The sequence below is a fragment of the Nothoprocta perdicaria genome, unplaced genomic scaffold, assembly GCF_003342845.1.
Source record: "Nothoprocta perdicaria isolate Ctin4 unplaced genomic scaffold, notPer1 scaffold_321, whole genome shotgun sequence".
Taxonomy (NCBI): Eukaryota; Metazoa; Chordata; class Aves; order Tinamiformes; family Tinamidae; genus Nothoprocta; species Nothoprocta perdicaria.
The window spans coordinates 705,162-731,289 of NW_020455557.1; the positions used below are offsets into that span (position 1 = coordinate 705,162).

Consider the following 26,128-nt stretch of genomic DNA (forward strand, 5'->3'; position numbering starts at 1 on the left):
CGGCGGCGCCTCCCTCCCCTCCACGGGAGCCGCGGCGGGCGCGCGTCGGGACGGTGAGCGCTGCGCGCGGCGGTGGTTTGCGGGGCACGGCCGTTCCTCAGCAGGCGGCTGAGCCCCCGGATCCGGGGGCAGACAGAAGGGCCCCGCGGGGGTCTCTCTGCCGCTTGCCGGACGTCGCGGGGGTGCCCCGCGAGCCGGGGGAGCGGCACAGCCGTCCCCGGGAGCCGCGGCGCCCGCAGCGACGGCCGCCGGAGCAGGGTCGGCGTCAGCCTGTGCGCTGGTGACTCGCCCCGGTCAGACGGAGGGGCCCCTGCCGCTGGGGCACAGCGGTAGCCCTCGTGGGAAGCCTGGTCTGCGCGTTTGGGAGGAGGAAASGCCGCCTCCGAACTCCTCACCCTGCCCTTCTTCGCTTTTCTGTTGCAGGTAGCTCTGCCCCGGGAATGACGGTGAACACGCCGCTGTGCTTCAGAGGGAAGAGCATCCTGGCGCCCATGGTGCGGGTCGGAACGCTGCCGATGCGACTGCTTGCTCTCGATTATGGTGCTGATATAGTGTACTGCGAGGTAGGTAGGGGGCAATCGCACTCGAGGGCATGGTTAATACATGTTTCCTTTGATTTGTTTTCATTGCAATGCTTATTTCTTTTTATATATGCTTTTCATTAGAAAAGCAGGGTAAGAAGAATCTCCGTGACTTGATATATCRTCCTTTGAGCACTGCTCAAATTGTACCTGACTCGTGCTTTAAGACTACTTTGTGATTTCCATTCACCTAGCCCAAGCATTCACTATAGCAATTTTGTTATGTAAAGCTGTTTATTTTTGAAGGAGAGTTCTAGCATTGAAGTCAGTTTCTGACTTTTACCAAATGCAGAGAAACCTTAACATCTTAGGATAAAGGTCTAACATCTTTAAACCTTATCTTACTATTTTGTTCACTTAYGTATTTGCCTAGTACAAATCCAGATCAATTCTTGAGGACATCTTGTTATTGTAGTAYGGAGTTATCTTTCCTTTCCACTTTTGGCAAATGATCTTTTTGTTCTCTGCTCATTAGATACATGTTTGAACAAGTTTTCTTCTACAACTTCAAAAAATGTTTCTCATTTTTCTGTTCACATTTTAAAGCTCTAGTTCAGCATTGTTGTGTAACTTAACTCTTCATTTGCATTCCTTTTCTATAGATAATACTTGGTATCTTCAGATAGTTATATGTGTTAAATAAAATGGGACAATTATCAAGAACTGGATAGCTTACATACTTTATTTTTTTTCTTTGTTCTCAGGAGCTGATTGACATAAAGATGCTGCAGTGTAAGAGGGTCGTAAATGGCAAGTATAGCCTTTTTATTAATCCTTTTAAGCATTATTTTATTCTAGTGGAGGATAAATTTTCCATTCTCTACCGCTGGGGAGCCCTGAAGTGAACACACAACTGGTGAATTGCGTGTTGTGAAGTGAGGCCTCACCAGGGCTGAGTAGAGGGGCAGAATCACATTCCTTCCACCTTCTGCCAATGCTCTTCCTACTGCAACCCAGGATACAATTTGCCTTGGCCCCAAGAGCCCTTTGCTGACTCACTGTCAGCTTGTCGTACCTGTGACTCCCAGGTCCTTCTCTGCAGAGCTTCTTTCCAGCTGGTCAGCCCTCAGCCTGTACTCATGCATTGCATTATTTCACACCAGGTGGAGAATTTGGCATTTTAGTTTACTCAACTTTGTAAGAGTTCTTTTTTTTTTTTTTTTTTTTTTTTTTCCTTCACCCTTCATTTCTCCAACCTGTCGAGGTTGCTGTAAATGGCAACACAACAATCTGGTGTCTCAGCTATTCCTCCTAGTTTTGTATCATCAGTGAACTTGCTGAGAGTGCTCTCTGTTCCTTCAGCCAGGTTGCGTACACTGGGCCTCCTGAAAGCAAAATGGATCTGCTCAAAGAGAAAGCCTAGCTGAATTAGAATGCTCTCTCTGAATTAGAAATAAAACAAATTAGAGGAGTATAAACTAGCTCAACGGAATATAAAAAAACCAGAACACTAGGATTTTTTATGTATTTGATATGTAGAATCCAATTAGGCAGAGCTCAGGTCACTGAATGAGCAGATATAGGTCTTGTAAAGTGGAAGACTTTATAGTTCTGGCTCATAGAATATTCTGTTTTGCCTGTTTCTCATTTCATATAGATGTCCTCGACACAGTGGACTTTGTTGCACCTAATGAAAGGGTTGTTTTCAGGACTTGTGAAAGGGAGAGACACTGCGTTATCTTTCAGATGGTAAGAAACAAACAGGAGGTACGCTTCTGAGAACACAGATTRATGTTGCCAACACTACAGGCCAACACTGCATGCTTTCATGGAGTCTAAATAGCTGTTTGTATTGAAGATTAGCTGTTCAAAAATGTTTCAGGTAGGGATAGAATTTCTGCAGTCTTTCTGCAGCCACTTGGTGTGAAGTTATGCTGAATTTGGACATATGTAGCCTAAATGCTAAATTAAAACTTCTCTCTATATCTGTTTTCAAAAGAGTTAACTACAATTATGTGCTCTATGAAAGCTCCTTGTTTTCTTAACAGATATTTTTGCTAAAATTCCCAACATACAGGTACCAAAGCTAAATTATGCTGATGATAACACTGGCTTTCTTAGTCTTGCGAAGAGAGGATATGTATGCAGATAAATGTTGCATAAATAATTAAAGGCTGCTGGAGAAGAAGGGTGAAGAAGAAGGGTTCTTTGACTCCACTGGCTGTAGGATGAGATAATGAAAAAGCTATGCAGACTGCATTAGACATCGGGAAGGACCCTTTTCAATGATAATGTCAATGCTAAAAGATGTTTCTTGCAAAGGCTGTAGTGTCTTTGTCAGTGGAGATTCTTAAGAAAAGGATCAATAAATAAGGAGCTAAGAACATTTGACAGTACTCTAGGGTAGGAGAGGGGACTGACCTCTCAAGATACTTTTCTGCCTCACTTATTGTCATTCAGTGGTTAACTTAATACCTGCTTTAGCTAAATGTTTTTGCTGTTTTGCTGTGAATGCTTCTCTGTCACTTTGTAATTTTGTGCACTAATTGCTTACAGCAAATAGAATTGCGCCCACCTGCAAGTGAACACAGATTTTATTCACCTGATGCTATTTTGTAACTATATCCTTCCTCTTTCACCATCAGGGTTCAGCAGATGCTGAAAGAGCATTGGCAGTAGCTAAGCTCGTGTAAGTCATCTCCTCCCCCTGCCCTATTCTACTCTGTGTTTGAGTCTTCTGTGCAAAGCAGTTATCCCGGAAGACAAATTAAAATGATTAGGAGGGGATCAAGATAGGTATGGGTAGGATTTTGTCACTGAACTTAATTCTATGGGAAGTGTGGCAGGAGTAACCAGCATTGCAAGATGTAGCAGTGATCTGTGTCTAAAAAAGCCAAGGGTGTAATGATTTAAATTGTCTGTCTGCTGCAGCATCTGTTTAACTTTTTTTAATGTATTTTTTTCCCTCTAAGCTACTGCTGCATAACTTCCTTGCTGGGATTGCCAGCTGTTCACTAGAGCAGTTAGCGTGTCCTTGATCTTTCCAATGTAGTTTCTTTGGGTATTGCGATACCTGGAAGTAGACCAATATGCCCAGAAATGTCTCTTATTCTTTTTGTTTTGAAGCCCTCAAGGTATTGTACAAAAACTTCACACCTTTTTGGAAGGTGTTTTTCAATTTAAAAAGTTTCCATTTCAAATAGATGCAAATTAAGATGATTAGCTCTATTAGCCACTACTTGCAGCCTTCCCACACCTCCTCACAGTGCTGGCAGTTGAAACCTGTGCACAGGCAGGTGTTCAAACCATCCTTAAAAAAAGGTATATAACTTAAATAAGTGAGAAGCTAAAAAATCAGAAGTTCAGATTTGTTTTTAGCCTTAAATTCTCCTGTAAGCCCCATGAYGATGAAACAGGCTTCCTGGCAAGATGTGTATTTCCTGCTTGTTGTTCTAACATGCTGAAACACATTTTTATTATTCATTTTGTTTCTTTCAGGGAGAGTGACGTAGCTGGTATCGATATCAACATGGGCTGCCCAAAAGAATATTCTACAAAGGTAAGTAGGTTTAGATTACTCTTAAATAATTGTTTCTTCCCTAGAGGCATGGAGTGTAAAATGCGTGTTCTCCGTTTGTGAGATGAACAAACTGAAGTAGGGACGTTCTCTTTGTCTTTGTGAACCRTGAACAGTGGTGTCTTGAAGGCTTTATTGTACAAAGCTCAACTAAAGCTGGGTAAAGAAGCATTCACAATAACTATACAGTGCTCAGCTCAAAAATGGTTTAGTTTTAATGCTGAGGATAGTGGCTATTTTTAGGAAAGCATATGCAAGCTGAACTAGTCCTGCATTGTTTATGGCTAAAACATACAAGTCTAATTAGTACTATTAAGCCAATTGGTGTATAAATGAAGTTCAGATAAACAAATTAGGCCGTGTTACTTTATATCAGATATGTACATACAGAAATAGAGAATAGAGAAAACTTGTGTTTATCTTCAAAGGAAGAGAACTTCAGAGAATACGGGAGTARTTGAGTCTGGGAGGTGTATCTGGGGGTATCTGGCCCAACCACCTTCCACAAACAGGGTCAGCTAGAGCCTAGGAGCCCAGGGACATGTTCAGCCCCTTTTGAAGCTCTCCAGGGGTGGAAACATCACAGTCTCTCSGTGACCTGTTCCAGTGTTCAACTACTTTTACAGTGAAGTGTTTTTTTTTATGTTCAGTAGAGTTCAATAGTTCTTTAGTTTGTTCCTGCTCATCCTTCTCATCCCTCAGCGCCCAGCTGTATGTAGCCTTTTCAAACTTTGTTTTTTTAATGTTGGCATTTCTAGCTTTAGTACAAGTTCTCTGTCATATGTAACTCTGATAAAACTTCACCCTTTAAACAGTGAAGCTAATAAATTTGTGTAGACAGTACTTTCAACTTCATTTTTCTGTCTTAAGCTTACATTTGGAAATTATTACATTTGAAAAATGCTTTACTATCCTCTTACTAAAGCACAGGCAAACGTAAACAGTAGCATAAGATCTGCCCTGCCTCCAACCATGAATCCAGATGCCTGTGAAATAAGTGAGCTTTTTTTTTTCCTTACCCTTATGCAGTAGAWAAAGAAGAGTTTTTGTTTTCTGGCAGTTTACTATAACAGGCAGATGAATAGACCTAGCCAATTGAAGTGGCATGTTTGGTGTTTGAAAGCAATGTTGCTGAAACTGGGAATATTAAAGGGCAAAGCTGACACTGCTGGACGTGCCCGTACCTTGCAGGATACCATGACATTGTATAGACCTTATGTGAGAGTATGTTGCCCTCCTTTTTCTTTTTTCAGACAGCAGAAAGGAATCCTTATGTCTAAAGGGATTACGTTTTCCAATAATGGAACATTTCTTATAATAGAACTACTTGAAAAGGAAAAGGGTTTATTTTAGTTGATGGTGCTGTAATGAGATAGAAGAACAGAGCTGCATCTGGGAATGTGGAAACAGAAGAACCAAAGAGTCCTAATGACTATACATAGAGTACATAAGACTTAGCTGATGTTTTCCCATCACAAAGATTGCTTTTGCTTTGGAGCATGTGATTTGAATAAAAATTGTTGAATGCCCTTCTGGTATTTTCACTCTAATAGTCGAGGCCTTCAGTGTGTATTGGATATGGCAATAATGAAAATCCCAGGAGATGGTGCAAGAAAGATTGCTSCAGGCTATGCCTATAAGGGACATTTCATATTTTCACCAGTTCTGCCTTTATCAGTTGGCTGGTACTCTGAAAACCATGACTTACATTTCTCCTTTAAATTTTATGTAATGTGACATGGGAGTAGAATTACCATATATATTTCTAGGCTTTTTCAATTTTAATCCATCTTTTGTTTGTTTCAATGCACATTTGTGAAAATGACAAGGTAAATGATGCAGGGTGAAAACAGATAGCTGGTGTTCTCTTTAAACTCAGATTTTCATGTCATATAAATGTCTCTACATAGCTAAATTCAGCTGTTTCTTGAATTGTTCTCTTGTTCTCATTAGTTAACTTTTAAGCTGAAATGATAACTTTTGAGCTAAAGTGATATTAGCTAGAAACTGTTGCCACGCTGAGGCCATCATTAAATTTATAATAATTTGCTCTCTTTAGTGGTGTTGTCTTTAGCCTTTACTATTCTGTTTTGAATTATAGCTGATTACCTGGAAAATGATTTAATCTATCCACAGAAATGAAAATTAAGAACAGAATATCAAACAACTCATAATTGGCATTAGACAATTTTTCTAGGTTTATAGTGTAATGACAGAAACTACTGATATCAAGATCTCTCAAACACTGTGTAAGGCATCTGTTCTGATGTCACTTAATGAGTAGAAAACACTTGGGTGATTACAGTAGCAAAAATAACTTTGTAAAATTATTTACTCCTTAAAATACTGCAAGAAAGTTGATGCCTTGAGTTAGARCCTAATTATTCTGATACAATTCTAGGAAAAGTATCACTTCACTGAAGTGTTAATATACATTCCAGCATTTCATATTTTGTTTTTTTTCTTAAATATTTATTTTTTTAAGACTATACTTCTGTGATAGCTATTAGTCAAAGCAATGGAGTTGCCAAATGTATTTGCATTTTTCATGTCTCTAGTGTGTGACAGTTTCTTTATGTTTTCCCAGGGAGGTATGGGAGCAGCACTGCTATCTGATCCTGACAAAATAGAGTCTGTAAGTATCACCCTGGGCTTCAAGTGTGTTGGAATATATCATAAACAGGGCTTGAGTAATGGCTCTATGAAAAGCGGGAAAGAATGTGTCGAGGTTAGATTTGTGAAGTGGAATATAGAGTTTTAAGTATTAAAACTAAGCATAAATTTTTCTTAGACGTTACTATTAATAAAAAAGAACACCACTGAGAAACGATTCGAGTAGTCTGGCAGTGTGAGGCAACACGGGTTTCCTTGCTGATTGTCCTAAGTATAAGGGCTTGAGAATGCTGTCTGTAAAGCTCATTTCTGCATGGCTAGCTAGTAACATGAAACAAATTTTRAGTTTCTTAGTATACACAACTCTGGATGAAGCAATTTACCAGCAATTGCAGCTATATTATACGAAGGAATTGAATTTAGAATAAAAACACATGTATGATAATATCTCAAAGAAGGAATTGCAAAACAGTAGTTTTCTAACAGTAATCAGGATCAGCTATTTTCCACACTTTTGTTTAGGGAGCTACTGGATTTCTGGCACTGTTTTCCAAAAGCTATAGTTTTATTCAGTTTGTAATCCTCTATTCATTTAGATCCATTACATACCTTTTTGGTTTAAATATGGTCTATTGGATTTTAATACATTGCTCTGGGAAAGAATTTCTTTTCCTAGTTGAGTTTTTAAATGGTTAAACTAATAGCTGTCCTTTTCTCTGCTTATTTTGAATTTGTTTTAATGAATAAAATGTGCTTTGTGTTGGAAAGCATGGAATTCATTTTTACAATTTTGGTTTTCTTTAAAAAGATTCRCTAGTGTTGATGCTTGTTTGTTTTTTCCGTTTTTATCCATCTGGAAAGCTTTCTTCTCTTTCAAAAAAGYTCTTTTTTAGTGAGTAATTACATTTAGTTTTCGTAAGCAGATTGGAACTCAAGTCTGAGAAAACTAGGAATACAGTTTTTATGAAAATAAAAAGAAATTAATAGCCACCTCATCAAATTGTAAAAGCTATACTAAATCCTAAGCACAAAATGAATTATATACATAGTTAAGGATTGTGTGTGTTCCTCTGGCATGTAAGATCCCTTATAGATGCAGCAATTAGTGCTATATTCCTATTTCTTTGGCTATTTTCCTTGAGCTATTTCCTATAGCTCAAGGAAAGGAAGGCAAGTTTTATTCATGTCRCTCTCATGATGACAATTTCCTTTCCTTTGTTTTTTTCAGATACTGACTACTCTTGTTAAAGGAATTTGTAAACCAATAACCTGCAAAATCCGCATTTTGCCCTCAGTAAGAACATAAGTAATTTTTATGCTGACATATTTTACTTTTTAATTTTGTGTTTTAAAATTGGTTAGTTAATATGGCATCCTAAGATAGTGACATTTTAGACCTGTTATTTTGGAATTGTAATTTCTRTTTGGCATGGGAAATTTAGATTCTCCTCTCGTAATACAAAAGCTTAAAAAAACAAATAGCAGTAAATGTCTTCATAATGCTGAATTCCAAATGTGTGCTTCTGAAGTAAAAGTATCTTTCTTCTGTTTATCCTAACCCACTGAATTACTTTCCAAGATTTTGCTGTGGGCAGGCACTAAATGAAAGTAAAAATGGTGAAAAAATGCACTCTTATTCTAGAATAAGATTCCTACACGTACCATTGATTGTGGAGCAGCATCGTGTGTAGAAAATCAGTGCGATGAATTTTGAGCCTGTGTGAAAAGATCACTTTCCCAAAGTGTTGCCTAATACTAAATCAAAGACCTGGCACCTTTCCTTTTTATTTTCYGCAACTATCCTCGACCTTCTTTTTGTTTCAAGGTGCTTTTGCCCAACCTGCTTCCATCAGAACAGCAGGTGAACTTCAGTTTCTCTGTCCATGCAAGCTGGTAGCTGTTAGACCTTTCAAAGACTCAGTGTGTTATTTTTTGAGGAGCCACAGATCACTCTCCAGCTCTGAAAACTGTCTTGCCGCTCATTCTCGCCCCATTTTTTCTGTCCTCTGCCAAAAGCTCCAGAGCTGCATGTAGCAGGCTAATCCTGCAGGGTTCAACTTTTCTTTCTGGCTGTTGTTAACAGCATTTTCCTTCCTGAAGCTCTCCCATTYCCACTGCATCTTTTGGTCAATTCGTCATGTATTAATACCACTCAGATTTTTTAGATACTAGTAGACTGTTGAAAGGCATATGTGAGAGGAATATTAAGGATGCATGATTGCATGTGAGGTTGACTTCAGAGGGCCTCCCCTTAATCATCTACCCAAGATGCATTTTAATTAGTTTATAGAATAGACATAAGAGAGGATATGCCAATCAAGTATTTTCTGTCACTTTCAAAAGGCAGCCTAAAAACTGTAGGTAAAAGGAAAATACTTCCTTAATTTGTTTGTGCAGTGATTGTGTGTGTAGTTTTTGTCTKTTTGTTTGTTTGTTTGTTCTGTTTGTACTAAATTCATGTCATTCTCTTGTATCCTTTAGGTTGAGGATACTGTAAATTTGGTAAAGAGAATAGAGAAAACTGGTGTTGCTGCCATTGCAGTCCATGGAAGGTAAATGTGTCTTAGAAAAGAAGGATTGTCACACATTTGTTTAAGTTTTCTGGAAGGGAACACATTAAAATAAGACCTTATGGGATATGTTCTACTGTTAAAAAAAAAAAGTGGTTCTGATTTCAACTACTGGCTGAATCAATGTTTTAGAAAATTAGACTAGTAGAGTCATTAGGGAGTTAATTTTTGGCTGATATTTTTCCAAAATTGTACTCTAAGCAAAGATGAAATAAAAGTAAATCTACCTTTCATTAACAAGTGCCAAAGTGTCATTAGCACAGTGACAAAGTCCATTCTGAATTGTGTGAAGAGTAAAAGTAGATCTTCCATGTCTAAAAAAACCCCCATTGCTTTCTTTTGATACAGAATTACAGTATTTTTCTTTCTTTTTTTAAATGCATTTGAAATGAAATAATTAAGATTTTTTTAATCAGGCATATAACATAATTGAGAGTAAATACTTAGGTGAAAATAATCTCTGAATGATGAGATTAAATACATTAAATACATTGAAATTCTATAGAAATATGTGATGTTTTCTTCTTGTGTTGAAAAGGAATAAGGAGGAGAGACCTCAGCACCCTGTCCACTGTGATGTGATCAAAGCCATATCTGAAGCAGTCTCCATTCCAGTAATAGCAAAGTAAGTTGAGCTGGTTAAGCTGGTTATTGAAGATAAGCCTATGAAATCCAACTAGAGCAAAAATGAGCAAGGCCCTTCATGTCGGGCAAGTGCATTGTTACGTAAAGATCACTCTTCAGTAGCTTTTACCCACTTTTCGGTTTCCAAAATTCAGTTTCTCTAAAGAAAGGATGCGTTTGGTTGTCCACTTTGTAGGACTCTTATCTCTGCATAGAAAGAGAAGCAAATTTTGGGGGGAGGAAATGAAAAGGAAGTTTTGAGGGGGGAAACGGGGTTTAGGAGGAGGACCTACTTTCATACAGTGATTTCTAAAATGGGATTGTGTTCCTGGAATCATCTCTCAAAACTACAAGAAGACTTGTATTGTCTTCACAATCTAGGTGTCCAATACTAAACCAACTGCTTTAAATTATGTAGCTTTCTTTGATTTTGAATTTGACAGTGATTTTACTTATAAAGGGATACACTCACAGCTTGCATTCCTAGTTTTATTTTGCTTTTAACAAAAAGTTATACAGGGAAACTTTGAGAGAAAGAAAATGTGTTTCAAATGTTCTTTTTGCTCACAAAAGCACCTGATTTGTTGACTTGAAAGTACAGGCAGTGCAAACTTATTTTAACTTTGAAGTGTTATGTGACTGATTTGTAGTTATTCTCCATGTGTGCCAGAGCAGAAATGGAATGATGCTGTCCACGTTGAAGTCCTTTTCAGTGTCGCTTGTGCCAATTGCATTGGCATGCAAGTGAAGGTTACGGCACTGGAAATGATTACAAAGTGTCATTTTCTGACAACATGGAAGTGATTCATTCTGGACCCCAGACACTAAAAATGGTGTAAAGGCTCATTTTACACAAGCTGAAATGGTGGCTGGACCATCATGTACAGTGTTCCATCAAACTGGAAAATAAAAGGCTCTGTTAAAGTGTAAGTGATATCAGATAAGACTTCCTTGATCGTAAGTGATGTTCATTTTCAGTGGAGGATCTCACGACTTCATCAAGGAATATATGGACATTGAGACCTTCCAGAAAGCAACGGGTGCCTCGTCAGTAATGATAGCTCGTGCTGCCATGTGGAACCCCTCTATCTTYAGAAAAGAGGGTCTCTTCCCCCTGAAGAAAGTCATGCAAGATTACATCAAATACGTATGTTTATTAAACAACTTTACCCAAAATCAACATTGTTTAGAAATATTAACCCAATTCCTACAACAGTATCTTAACTCCTGCTGGTTTCAAGGGCAGAGGCTCTGGTGGTATTTTAACGTACTGTGTAAGATGCAAGTCTCGTAACTTGCCTCCGCTTTCCTTGTTTTACTTCACTCAGCAAACAGTTTTTAAAAAAAAAATAAAAGCAGGTTTTATTGTGTACTTTTCTGGGGAATGTTTAGGAGACTTGCAAGGTTATCTAAAACTGTTCAGGATTTTTCRAAGCTAATGAAATATAGGCAATCCTATTGATGCTGTGTCAGTGTAAGTAACAGAAGGTGAGGGGATATTACATATAATCAATATCTCACTAGATTCTTTTTTTAGCAATTAATTTCATATCACAAATATTGTCAAGAACGGCTAGAGGGGCAAAGGAAATAATTTGTCCATCATGTGATGCTTTATTGTGGTTTTATAGCTCCATCTATTTTTCCTGAACTCTTCAAAATATAGTGTGTTAAACTGAGGTAATAGGAAGTGAATCTGTCCTCTGTGGCTTGCTTGTGACATCCATTCAGACTGGTTTTTGAAATTTTGGAGAGACGTAAACTAGCTAGTTTATGAAACAGCTCTTCATCACTAGTCAGTTTTGTCAACTGGTCAGTTCTTTTGTTGTAAGTATATAAATAAGTTGAACAGCTTCTCATGAAAATATACCCAAACAGATTGATGCTCACATTCCTCAGTAGTCTTGAATAGGTTTTGAGAAATCCATAGATTATGCTCAACACTTCTAAAGTACTTCTGAAATGAATCAAGAAATGTGATTATTACATATACATTCCCTTGGGGTATGTTTTCATGTATTTTGTCTCTCCTTCAGGCAGTGAGATACGATAATCACTATACCAATACCAAGTACTGTTTGTGCCAGATGTTAAGAGAACAGTTGGAAACTACTCAGGGTAAGAAGCTGCATGCTGCACAGTCTGCACAGGAAATCTGGTAAGCATCTGCTTCGGAACCGAGAACATACCTTGTGTTGAAYCTGTAAGCCTCTGCCTGGCATTTCAGACCTTCTGAAGAAGTTGCAAAAATGTCCCCTTAGGTGTGGAATGTTATTCCATATAATATAAATAAATATATATATATGCTTTTTCAAGTGTCCTCCAAGCTCAGGAGTTCAAGTTTTAATCCCGAACCCTTTTAACCTTAGTGTCTATATCATCAGCATAGTTATTTGAGTGATACTTACCTCTCTAAATGACAGGCACAGGTCCAGTGTTTGCATCATCCGAGTTATTCTAGGACAAGTTTAGCATTCCCTGGTGGCACTCTGGAGGCTAATGGCACAGCTGCTGTTTTCATTTGGAAGTTTTTTAACTTTCTGTRTGCATGTGGGTGTTTTTGTTGTGGGATTTTTATTTAAACGAGCACTTAAGTAGCCTGTATGAAGGGGGGAGATATTGATACTGGTTTTTGTTCCTGAAATATCCTAACTAAATTTTAAAACCCTTTGGGGAAAATGTATTTTCTTTAGTGAATGACTTGATCCAGAACCTAAAAAAGAATTTAAAATCAGATTTGTGAAGCGGGGAGAGAGGAAAGGAAGATAAGTTTAGAGAAACTATAAAATATGCATATAATGAAGGAATKGACTAAGGATAGAGGGCAGTTCCAGTTTGGGCCCCCCCTAAACTGAATGAAGCAGAAGTCTAAGCTTGTAAGTCTCCTATTCACGTTGAGCCCTATGATAATTCCTTCTTGGTTTGGAAGAGAAGAAAAAGAGTGTCTGTTTTTATTAAATAKGCAGTTTGAAGCCATTACCTTACATGTATGAGCATGGAAAGGAGTGTTGAAGCATTTTACAGATGGCATTACTGCGTATTAGCGAGCTCTAACCAATGTTTACTTGATGTTCAAAATGAATACAAATGCCTGCAATCCTTCTCTAAGCATTGCTGCCCACAATTATTACATTGCAGTAAGCAAGAATATAAACAATATTTACATTTTGGAAGTTACTTTTCATTTTGGAATGTAAATAGCTGAATAATTTTTTTAGTATAGTAACTTACTACACTTTTTGCTCAAACTATTCTAATTTGGTTTAAGAGATGTAGCATTCATTGAAATTAAAACATTTGTTACTCCTTAACATAAGTCTTAGCCAAAAGAGGGGTGGTGGTCTCTACTGAATAAATAGTAACATATATTATGTGAAGTAAAGCAACGATTTTAACGGGATAGTCTCAGCTTTTCAAAGTAGATGCAGCCTGCCGTGAATCCAAAGTTTAAAAAATATTTTGGGGCGTTTGCCTTTGATCCACATCCTAGTTGCTTTGTCTCTCATGTTGATCTTCAAGACTAAATTAAAAAGGCACAGATTGAAGCATTTGGATGCTCTACTTATGATAATGTTTACTGGTTACATTATTTTAAATATTAAAATCAGAAAGAAAACAAATCCCTCAAGTCTCTTCCGTGTTGGTATTTACAATCTTTCTGGCCTACTCCTTTTTAGTAATTATTTCCTATTTTTTGCTCGTATTGTCCTTGTTGAATTGATGCAGCAGAAGGTAACTTAGAGAAATCCTCTGCTAATTTGTCCACTTGCAAGCTATTATCTGAATGAATAACTTGATTTAGCATTGAAAGAGATGTAATTCTGATGGATTCTGACCAAACTTTTAGATGGCAGATAGAAGATATGGTAATGAAAACGAGTGCATTCTTTTTCAAGTTTTAACTCCAGTTTGTCAGATAAACAGTAAAGCAGGAACACTACAATCTCACYGTGCAGAATAAATCTATGCTTTCATGTGGCTCACTGTAGATATGTCCTCTTTTTAAACAAAATTGATTTCTGTGCTTACTTTTCTCTGCCATATAGAATACAAAAATTTATACGCWGATCTCTAATACCAAGGAATTCTGTTTGAATAGTGAGGTCTTTGAAATGGCTGACTTCTATGAAGAAACAACAACAGTTTTCACAGCTAAGAAAGCATCTTTAGAAACTAACATACAAGACGAAGATGACCAGATGGATGATCCAGATGTAATAAAAATGGCTGTTAGATTTGACAAGTAAGCATACAAATTTAGCTTGTTACTATCCTGGAACTAGCAAAAGAAAGCTGAGAATCTGACCATGCCTTACACATTTTGGATAATACCAGATCGTGTAGTAACAGTGCTTACTGAATTTTTATGCAGCTACTTGTGTACATCATTCCATAAATGTTAGCATCATTCCTTAATTGCACAGTTGTTCATCAAGCATCATCATTCTTCCTGTGCTATTTGGATATTTATGAGAAGTTTTTTAGTGTCAGGCATCCTGAGATTGTACAGTTCTTCAGTTATTTTATGAAATACGCTCTGTGATTTTTAAAACGTCTTAAGCATTTGAACGATAAAAKAATTTGACTCCAAAAATGTAACTATGGAGTTCAGTTCTTTCTGGTGAATGTTAATTAACCACACCATTATCTCTCTCTAGGTAGAGCTGCTCATTACAATTTTTGTTGTTGGTGGTTAATTGGTTTGTTTTTGTTTTCTAGGCGAGAATATCCACCACAGATTACTCCAAAAATGTATCTCCTGGAATGGTGTAGGAAAGAGAAGCACCCCCAGCCTGTCTATGAAACGGTGAATGAAGGAAGAAACGTTCTCAAACATCTCTTCTTTTTTCCTTATGTGCAAAATTAAGTTATATTATGACWTAGGATGATGAGAAATTCAAATTCTGTCTGATATAGCTTTAGAGTGAGCTGCTTCAGAAATGGTACTATGTATGAAAGTGCACATGCATGAAAATAGCAGCTTATTTTACTGCAGATCAAAAATGTGAAAGTTAAGCTTGCCGTCTGGTTGTGATTTAGGTGCTCTAATCTCAGATCGGTACGTAGTAGTCCCTGGCTAAGTGTGTGTGTGTCTAGATTACAGCAATTTGTGTGGTTTGCTCTTTAAATGATATAATGGCTTGTTCTTTATTTCTTACCCTTCCCTTTTAATTCTTTCTTATCTCTAGATTCAAAGGCCGCTAGACCGAYTATTCTGCTCAGTAGTGACAGTAGCTGATCAAAAGTACAAATCAACTCTGTGGTAAGTCATCCTTAATGTTTTCTGCAACTATACTAAATTTTTGAAAATGTTACTTAATGCTGGGGTTCTGCAGCCGACTTGTATAAAGCTACATCTGGAAGGAAGGGAAAGTCACAAATTTCCAAGAAATTGACTGTGACAAGAAGGACTATGCACTAGCATAATCAAGTAAATTTTAATTCTTTTGGTGCATTAGTTTGTTAATTGTAATGGAAGGGGAGCAGATATGAGGCCATTCTTTCTTGTACCTCCTCCTAAACTCTGTTTAGGAAACAGAGGAAGCAGAAAAACAAAGGTTTCCTTGCAACGTATAAATAGTAAATTTTGTTTGATTTTTAAATTTCATGTTTAAAAATTTATTTTAGAAACTGAAAAGTGGGTAAGCTAGAAGAGTAAAGGGTGATCTTTGTGTAACATTGTCCTCCATTGGAGGACATAACTACCCCGAAGCAAAGCAGGTAGTTGGAGGAGGGCATCTCTTCAGCCCCATACCTTACCAAGAACAAATTGGAAATGAGGTGTCTATTTGCAGCGAAACAGAGGACAGTTCAGTGACTTCTCAAAGATCAGAGTTAATCAGCAGCTGCRTGTCGGGCAGCTCAAATGTTTTATACTGATATTTCATATTAGTGCTGGAGTCAATTTCAGGCATTTGCACCCAACTTGAGCTTGATTAAATTGCAAAGCTTGGCGTTGGACACTTTAAAGAGGATAAAGGCAACAAACATGGGTGTTGAACATTCCTATTTGGAGACACTAGGAAATTAGCATCAAAATTTTGAGGAGATTTTTTCAATAAAAATGTTTTGAGAGGAAAGCYTTTTCAAACGTTCACTTGCACTAAGCAGTAACGTGTACTACTCCTCAGCACTTATGAAGCTTTAATTATTCTGCAGCTATTCTTGCTTGTGTCAGCTTCAATGAACTTGTTCTCTTAACGGGGATTCAGGGCCTGAATGTCCTCCTAGAAAGTGCTCCATCAAAACTTAGTTAATTTTGTTCAGTGATTATGTTAGTAAATATTAATTTAGCTGAGGATTGCCACCACTTGGCCCAGACACATGATGACTGTTTGAAGCACAAGACTTAACCTACTGTTCCCAGAAACCCTTCTTCTGTCAGTAGTGACACTAGCACCTAGCAAGATTCCAGTCACCCCTGGAACTGACGTCTTGGTCTGCTGTTGTCATCTGTCTACAAATGCTGTTTCATGGTGTTGCATTGGAGACAGGAAACTGGTTRTATTTTATCGGCAGTTTAAAGACTCCAATTTCTCCTTAAAGCTGTGCTCTGTCTGCTTGCTCTTCAGGGACAAGTCCAAGAAACTCGCAGAACAGGCTGCAGCTATTGTGTGTCTGAGAACGCTGGGCATCCCAGAGGGGAAGCTGTGCGAGGGGGAGAACCACCTGATCAACAAGCGCAGGAGGGAAGACCAGGAGCGCTTGAACGACAGAGACCACGGAGATGATGTTGCTGAGCCTTCCCAAAAGAAAGCTAATTTTATTGAAGGAGCCTCCGACACGAATGTGCCCGAGATGCCACGATAGCGTGGAAATGAGAGGCTCCAAAGCCATGCAGCTACACGTTAGCTCCTATTTGTATAGCTCGCCTTTCATATTTCATTTGGATCCTATCAGAGACTTAAATTTCCCAGTTGTGCGAACTGCCAATGAGAAATGTTTACTATTCACTTCTCACTATCCTCACGGTGCCTTTCGGACAGGATAAAATAGCAAATTGATTTTAAAGAACATTGAGAAGATTATCCCAAATAATAAAGGTTTTTAATATCAAATATTTTCAAAGCAATTTCAGCATTGGTTTTATCAGTTATTTTAAGAAGACTATGATATCCTGGTAACAGATGCCTGAATACATCATCTGTATTCCAGCAGCAGGATTCACTTTGGAATTAAATATTTAACTTGTCTTGCTTGTGTGATTTGAAGGCTTTATATACAACAATCATAATTWWAAAAAAAAAAGTTTTGAAGAGAGGAGGAGTTGGAAAATATAATAGAAACACGAAAAATTTATTTCATATTTGCTGCATTTTACCCTCCAAAAACATGACCATAACAGAATTAATCATTCTTTCTTAGTCTTAGGTAGTACACTTATTTTTTTCTAATAATAAATTGGAGCCAGACCCAGCAGCTCTGAATATGTTGAATTAAGGTATTTTGAGTAAGTTTTGTTCTTTTGAACTTGGATGTTCTAGTAAATGTCTGCATCCCTATTACTTGCAATAGGAGGCATCCAGGTGCGGCCTTAAGTATTTGTTCTTGAAATGGGATCTAGTTTGCCCTAGTATTTCACTGCGACGTTGGTAGTCATAATGAAAGACACTCGTTCTCTTTTTAATTTGCTATTACAACTTCCTATGTGCTATCTACGAAGAGAGGGTTCAACTCCAGTCAGACTGAATGCAAATCCAGCTCAGTTTGCCTGGTTTAAACCGAAGTTTTGAATCCTCAAAAGAGAATGTTTATATATTAAGAGAAAATTCAGAAATTGAAATTATTTACAACTTATTGAAGTGATAGAGTAGTTTACCTGAATGGTGTTATGGATCTTCAGGTTTAGGTCCATCTGAAAAAGTTTTTTTTTCTATAAAACATACAAAGTATAATTCATTTGAATGTAGTTCATCAATATAATAATCTTTCTACTTAAAACTTGAATTTTTATTTCAGTTTCAGCATTAAAATATTCTTTTGTAACAGAAGAGCAGTATTTCACCAGGTAGCGTTCAAACGTTTAAAACTAGATATGTATTCATATTTAAAAAGAAAGTTATTTACATCACCAAATAATTCATAATAGATCTAGTTTACCTATTTTCATCTGGAAGTATGTCTGAAATTAAGATTAAATCTTTGTGCAAATTCCAGCAATTAAAGGTGGCAATGCTCAAATAGAGTGCAAAGTTGTATGGTCATAATTACTATAAATTGTTGGAATATTGAGTCCAAATTCTAGATAAGCCAACTGTGAAGTGCATGAAATGTATGCAATGACTTGTAGAAAAATCCAAAGGAAAAACACTAAGCAGAAGTTGTGCCGCTGTAGAAATGGACCTCGTTCAGAAAAAATATGGAATAATTCAGTTTAGGAGCCAAGGCCTACAGAACAGTATGTATTCTTTTTATTTTATTCCTTATACTTTGACTGGTGTGACGTGAGTATGCATCCTTCTCACATCCTTAAGGCAACTTAGAATTTTGGGAAAATAAAAAAATGCTATATAGATTTTTCCATCATTAACATTAATAACTTTTAACATTAATGCAGTTCAGTGCATTTTTGTGCCTTCTATAGTTTATAAACAGAGGTGTGTGCCTGCAGTGACAGCTCAGAAAGTATGAGATTTGGGGGGATTTTGTGTGTGGGGGTTGTTTTTTAATTGAAAATAGGGGCAGACTTCTGTAGCACTTCTGTCAAAAACGTCGTTTGGAATTACAGATAAGGACTGATGCTTAGATATAGGCTGGGTGAATAGCATGTGGATGTTGTATCAGTCCTTTTGTAAGAATGTGTGTGCCTSTGATGGAGAGTATGGGGTTAATACTCAATTTGTATTCCTCTATGTGCTAAAACAGCACTGTATTAATGCATGGCTGAAAAGTATACCCATGTTGTATTTATGTTAAATCAAATGTGAGCTTAAAGTTTTGGGGACTTCTTCTGTTTTCTAATAAGTGCATGTTTTAAAATCACTGTTTAAACTGCTACCTGGTCATCAAGGCTTTCATTTATCCCTCCTAACTTCTTATAATTGTATACCTTAATGGGGTATAATTGCTATAATGACAGGTGAGTATAGCTAGTCCAAATAGTTAGAGCATCTGTAAATGAGAGTGGAGAGTCACTATGTTGGAATGAACATTTGCTGCTAAATATAGAAATGCTGTAAACTGGTATATGGCCAGAAAGTGCGGCATGGGGTCTAAAGAACTAGGGCAAAGTCGCAGTGTTTTGTGTGCACATGTGAACATTTTCCTAGTAGCATTTTCTGTAGCTCGCCTTCATTCCTCTTAATACTTTTATAACTCATATGTAACTTAGGCTACAGCTGCCCTTTAATTCATGTTAACTGTTTCTACAGCTAAGGGAGTTTTTATGTACTGTGTGTGTTCCCTCACCACTACTTGTTTTTGTGCTGAGCATAGCACTTTCCTTCAGAAGCTTTTACACAGGTGGCTTTAAAAACAGCAGACTATTCATCTGTGTGGCATTTTCTCATCTGCTTTTCTGATCTACTTCTGATAAGCGGAAGGTGGYGGGTGTTTTTGCATACAGATAGGCTGACTTGTGTGTGTAGCAGTTCAGCCACTGCACTTCTGCCTTCTTGCATGGGGTGGCAACTGAGACCATAGTTGGCTTGGAGGAAATTTAGTCTCGCTCCTCAGAAATTTGTTGAAAATTTATTTTGATGCGACATGAATATGGAACTTGGTCAATACTAACCAAAGCCATGCTCTGTTATAGTTTTTTTTACGGTCAAAGTGTTTTTCAGTGTTAATCCTATGGGATTCAGGGGAGCAACTGCTGTTTTCTGCCAGAAGGTTAAAACGAACGAGCAACAAAAGCAGTTGTGTTTGATTCTTGATATTGATGCCACCAAAGCCGTTGATAGCGATACCTCCCCAGGCGTGGCCCCTGTTTATAGGAGATGCCTGCAAGGTCTCCTCTGTGCAGCCTTCATGTGCTCAGCTTGTTAGAAGCRGGAATGGGAAGGCCGGGATATTTGTGGTAGCTGCCCGCAGGGATGCGCTTGCTGCGGGACTACCTCCGGGCTGGAATGCCTCTCGGAATGTCCCCGGCTCCGAGCCCAGCCCTGCCYGGGAATGCGAGCTTCGGTGTTGGCTGCACAAATCCGCAGTTTGAACATCAAAACGGTAGGAGTTCCCCGGCACTGCAGCTTTAGAAAGCAGGCGAGTGAACCACATGTCAGCTCAGCTGCTCTCCCATCCAAGAGCAAGCCTTGGGTTGCGGAGCAGCAGGAGGATGTGTTTAGTTTGGTCTTGGTTTTTGCTTACCCCCTGTGACCTGCAGAGGGGTATGCCTGTCACAGGCTTCATCTAGCAAGATGGTAAGGGGCCCCAAACAGGTGCTGGCTTGAAAGARGCCTTCACTCACAGAAGTGCTTTATTGCTCCTTTAATCAGACCTACAAGCTAAGCGTACTTGAGAGCCTTTGCCCTGTTAAACTGGGGCCTGCTTCTGTGGGGACTCAGAAGCTGCATTGATGAGACAGCCTGTAAGGCTGGTTTCCATCCGCAGCCCAGTGCAGGAGGCTCCTGCTGGAGGCCTTGGCTCAGTCTCTGGTGACAGAACTGATGGAAAACATGAAAAGCAACATGCAAAGCCCTGGGCGAGGAGGCAGCGCCTGGGGTATTGTTAAACCACCCTGCTTAGGTCAGCTAAGGAGAAGAATTGATGAGCTCCAGAGGGAGCCAGTCCAGTCATCCTTACCCAAATGAATATTAACCTCCCTCTCTTGGAGAGGAGGCTGCAAAAATACATGGCATTTGTTGTGTTCACTAAGCTCAAACAGAAATGTCCCTGCCATGGGAGTTACTGGGAATTTGCCCTGTTAAATAAACATTAGATAAATACATCTCTCTCGCTCTGGAATGGTAGGAGAGTCTCTATTTTACTTTTTTAATAAGTTTTTGTCTGACAGATATGACAGTTTGTAACAGAGCACTGTAGTACAAATTTGGCATTTTACTTATTTTGGCTTAGTTTGCTTTGTTATTCTCCATACAAGTTTTAATACTTCAGCTTAACATTGTATTTGATATGTAAAGTGAGCCCCCTGTTTAACTGTCCTTTAAAAATCATTGCAGTTAGAAAAACTAAGCAATAGGTATAACCTTTCTATAATCATGAACATGAATATTTGATGGGTTTTCTGATGCATCTCGCTGGCAGAACAGGATCTTGTGTACATATCTTTAAGCTGTATTTTTAAGCCCTGTTTAAGAATCATAGAAACATTTAACCTTTCTTTTAAAGGCCTTTTATCGATGTATAAAATTACCTGYGCGCTGTTGGGATGAGGTCTGTGAGTCCCTGGCTATTTGGTGCCATGTTTTTTTCATACTTGTTTAAAATGATTTTTAAGTTTTGCAAAACAATCTCCTTTTGAGTTAGAAGAAAAAGCAGTATCTGATCAGACTTCGTTAGGAAGCTTCTCAGTGACTTTGTGGTGTGATTCAGTGCATGCTCATATATTTAGGAAATTAACCACTGCAATTTTCTTAAACTTTTCTCAAGTAGTAGACATGTCATTTAGTACTTGACTGTTTCACTAGCTCTAAATTATTACTAAATTTAAAGCAGATTCCTTGGCCATCTGTGTTTCTCCTCTAATTCTTCATGTAAGTTCAAGGCAACAAACAAATTAGAAAGTTGAAGCCGTTGTTGTTATTTTCTTCTCACTGCTATGTAGAGCCAAATCCTGGACACTAGGCAGAGCACCAATGACCATGTCTGGGTAAAGCTACCTACATGAGCCACAAAACCCATGAGATATGGAGAGTTTTGAAAACCAYGTGGGACAGTTTCACTTCAGTAAAAGCATACATTTAATATGGTCATTTCCTCTGTATGACATAGTCCTTTAGCACGGAAAATGGTTGTGGTAGTTGCAGTGATTATAGCCCACAGGCTGTATAAATAGGGCATGATTAATCCTACATTAATAGATTTAATCATTTAATCATTTATTTTCTCATCAGATAAAATGCTGCAGTGTAAATTCTGAAATCAGTGGTAGCTTGCTACCAGAACAGATAAACCTTTATGTGTAAAGACTATAAAGTGCAACCTGAGATGTGAGCATATCCTGTGGTAGCCAGCAAGGCTGGCCTAAAGGACTGAGTACAGCAAAATAGTTAAAACCAATCGCTGACTTAGTATTGCACAGTACTACCGGTCAGCATTTACTTGTAGATTCTGACTTCACAATCATGGTAGGCCCTTTTCCTAATGTTTAATGCAATATTTAACCTGTTGCGAGAATAGTACAAGGATCTTTCCTTCTTTGTTAGAGAGATGCTGAGTAAATTTATTTCAAATGATGCCTTATGTCCATGTGCAACAGAAGCAGCTCGAAGTTTGATGGACAGGGTTTCCACTCCTTCTTGCAGAGATAGAAACACTAAAGACAAATAGAGACACTCCACCTGTACCTTGTTCATTTTTCATCTATCTCCAAAAAAAAAAAAAAAAAAGGGAATTTTTCCAGAGAGGGTTGTTGTATTTCCATGAAAGGAAGAGCTAACCTCATCCTGCTAAAAACACCTTGYGTCTTCCCCTATCACAACTAGGCTACCATTAGTCTCGCTCCTTCTAGGCCTAGCTGTAAATTCAGCAGATCACCTGGTCGGGCAGAACGTTTCGCCCACACAATTCACACTCTTCTCACTTCCCCTGTGCTTTAAAACGCACATGCTGACATCCGATTTGGCCCAACAAGACGGAAAATCATCATGTTTCTGTATGAACCTGTGTGCACAAAGTGAAAACTCTTCTTAATAAATTTCGCAGGTTTTGTGGGAGCCAAACCTGATCCTCAAGCCATGAAATCTTCCCCTCTGGCAAAGTGAGAAAGGTAACGTTAGTAACTTTCTTGCTTTAGGACATTCTACTCCCCTAATTATATTCTTGCAAATGAGGTACCTGGGGCCAGTGGAAAATGCTGCTGTTCGAAGGCCAGAACTTGCGCTTAGGCCTGTRGTTTGTTCCTACTAGTTACATATATTTTTTCCTGCAGTGTGTATGGGCTGCTCTTACTCTGCTCTCTGATATGTTTTCAAGGCAAACGTGTGATAAAGGTGCTGTTAAGGAAAGAGGAGGAGTATTGCTCCATTTAGAAAGCAATTGTACTCTGTTTTTCACCATTCTTAGATCCTCTACCAAACAGACTAGCAGAGAGGTGGTAACTCTATTCCATCTTATATGAAGAAGCTTATTTATTTATTTATTTATTTTTACAACTGTGACCTAACTGATTTTAATTGAATACAGCTCAGAATTTAGAGGAGGAGTCTTCTGTATCTTTTTAACAGACTTTGGAATATTGAAAAAAGACTAACCTTATTCAGGTCTCTCAGGTCAGTTGGCGGTGGGAAAAGAGGCTCTTCAAAGAATATTTCAGAATAGTTTCTGCTCTGAGTTGCTTTCTTGAGGGATGCCTAGAGAAGCAGCCCTACTAAGCTTAGGTTAGCGTTCATAAATATTGTCCTTTTGTTCTACCTCAATGGTTGCTACCTTCAGAGCAGCCATCTCCAGTTGAACAATCCTTATATCTGAGCATAAACTAATAGTCCTCTTGTTAGTCTCTGAACTTCCTTTACAAGATTTTCTTGCATCCCCAGGTGACCTGAGYTGAAATCTCATGCCTTGAGTTTCCAGAAGAGCATCGTGAGTGTGTTCTGCTCAAGAGAAGCTTCATGAAAGAGTAAGTTGCACTATCTGCTGATATTGCTGATRAGCAGCACAATTATCTCTTCCTTGGCTTCTGTTACGCACAATCTGTGACACTGCAGTGGTGTCAGTGCACTGTTTGTTATTTTGCTGTGCTGTAACTGGGGTGTTCAAGAGCAAGCACATCACCCTGTACCAGAGTACTTAGCAGGGGCACGGAGCAGAGAGCGGCCACTGCCCTTGTTGGTCCCGACAAAACCTGCCAGAACGTGTTAGTCAAGGTCAGAAGTGCTTTCCTTGGTGTGTAAAGATGGGCTGTAGCAGCAATGCAGCAAGAACACCTCGGATGAGTTACAAAAATGGAAAACTGAAACTGRATAGGGAGCCTTTTGCTCTACCACCTACACTCATGATGATAATACAGTGCAGAGTTAAGGGTGTCTTAACTAAAGAGGAATGAACTGCGTATTAGAGTCCAGGTCTTAGCTGAAACATCCTGTTGACAACCTCAGCAGAAACACCAGTGGTAGAAAATGAAAAGAATATTCTCTTGAAAGGAGAGAAAGTGTTTTAGTCCTCCCAAGTATAGCTGTCTTCAGTTCAGGACTCGGAGTCAGCGATATGGACTTCGGTGGAGTTTATGGTCGTGATGTYTATTATGTAGCTGATGTCCCCAAGTAATTTAAGCATTTTCATTCATRTTTTTATGCAACTTAACACAGCCATTAGTGAGACAAGAAGGTACAAACTAACCRGATGTGTGTGGTCTGAAATGCGTCCTTGCCGTTCCAGAAAAGGAGCTAGGAAATATCTAATGTACTTCTATTTAATATAAATCCTATCTAAAATACATCCTGTATAATGACTGCTCATTCTTTTGTGGTCAGATTTATAACCCTTGCATAAGGGCTAAAAACTATCTTTTTGTTGCTGTTAATTTGTATAGATTAGTTTATTAATGAACAATAAACAGTACCAAGCTCTGTCAACAGCTTGTGTATATATTGTAAACACACCCACAGTACATTGTGAACTTTTAAACTAGCACCAAGAGGATCTTCCTTGATGAGCAAGGAAGTGGCATGATCTGTCATTAGTTTCCTCCTAACGAGAAACAAGTATCTTCAACCACATCTCCAGACTCCTACGCCACTGTGGRTATCAAGATGTCAAGCTTGGCTTATTTTAAAGGTCATCGTATGAAATCTAACACACAGTTTCTATACTATAAACAAAACAAAAGTCCACGAAAGGAAAATATAGATTATCTAGAGTGAGTGAAACTTAAGACCAGTATGTAAAAATAGATTCTAGCACGKTTTTTGTGGCTTCAGAAACATTAACAATTATGCACAGAACTTGTTTTTGTTGTGAGATGAAGCTCAGGACTGTGTAAAACACAGTTTTATTATTTATATTATAGCAACACCTAAAGCAAAGTGTTAAGGGTGTACAGAGCAACTGCGATGAAAAATGCATTGTCTAAGAGTACAAACGTGAAAGCAGGATATACAAAGGGTGGGAAGGAGTACAGAGCTGACTGACCYACTTTCCACGAGAGCAGAGGGAAGGCTGGAGTGCATCTAGGAGGCTGTTGTGCTCCTTGTGACACAAGAAACTCGGTGTTGCAGAGGTGGAGGAGAGGTTCAAAGAGTAGACCCGGGTCATAATCACGACACAGGAGAAACAAAGACAGTTTTTATGTATTGCAGCTTAAAGAATGTGTTATTGGGTGAAAAGGTGAGAAGCTAAAGGAGTCAGGGGTCTGGAAATGGGAAGCCATGAAGCCAATGTCACGAGGTGAGATTATTTACTGCCTTCCTGAGTGCTTACACTGATGATGAATGCACATCCTGTCTGCAGAGCTTCACCAGAGCTTTAGTCTTTAGAGCACTTGCAGAATTGTTTTTTAGAAGAAAACAAATCTATTTATTATTTCTGCTGTCAGTCCAAAGGATATTTGTGTGAGAAGTTGCTGCTTGGAGATAAGGACATGCGGGTGGTAGAATCACCAGGAGCAAGTGGCAACAGGCTCCTCGCTGTAGTTACCTGGTGAAGTTTATCCTGCAGCCAAGGCACAGCACAGGCTTGAAGGCTGAGCCACCCTGGCAAGACAGTGTAGCCCTGGACCCTCTCTAGGTGATGGTTATGTGGGTCACCAACTTCATGTGCAGTAGTCTTCAGTTTGGATCCCCACTTCACATATGGGAAACAGTGACTTGCTTTCTTATGTTTGATCCTAACAACAGATAGTTTAAAATGGTGATAAGCGTTGCTTCAGGTTTTTGCTAGTGGACTGTAAAGCTTTGAGCAAATTATATATGAAGTATGAAATGCTGCGTAAATTAGATTAATGTATTTTGGATCTTAGTTCTCACAAATGTCAAAGCTATTTAAGCTATAAAAGCTATTTAAGCTTGGAATTTTGCCCCAAGCCTTTCTGTGCTCAAAATTTTAAATTGGTGTACTTAAGAGGAAGGAACTGGTATTTAGAGCTGGTGGGGACTGCATGGCTTGTTTGT

The 26,128-nt window shown here is 38.5% G+C and overlaps 1 protein-coding gene across 1 annotated transcript; it reads left to right on the forward strand.

The window, feature by feature from the left end:
• The first annotated feature begins 351 nt into the window (after nt 1-351).
• Nucleotides 352-17,127, forward strand: DUS2 (dihydrouridine synthase 2). Its single transcript, XM_026043133.1, has 15 exons — nt 352-563; nt 1,286-1,331; nt 2,179-2,270; nt 3,167-3,210; nt 4,020-4,080; nt 6,686-6,733; nt 7,940-8,005; nt 9,193-9,263; nt 9,820-9,906; nt 10,884-11,052; nt 11,942-12,063; nt 14,005-14,148; nt 14,625-14,712; nt 15,095-15,168; nt 16,478-17,127. Exons 1-15 carry the CDS (start codon nt 441-443, stop codon nt 16,713-16,715), a joined length of 1,473 nt encoding a protein of 490 aa, XP_025898918.1. The 5' UTR covers nt 352-440; the 3' UTR covers nt 16,716-17,127.
• The last annotated feature ends 9,001 nt before the right edge of the window (nt 17,128-26,128 follow it).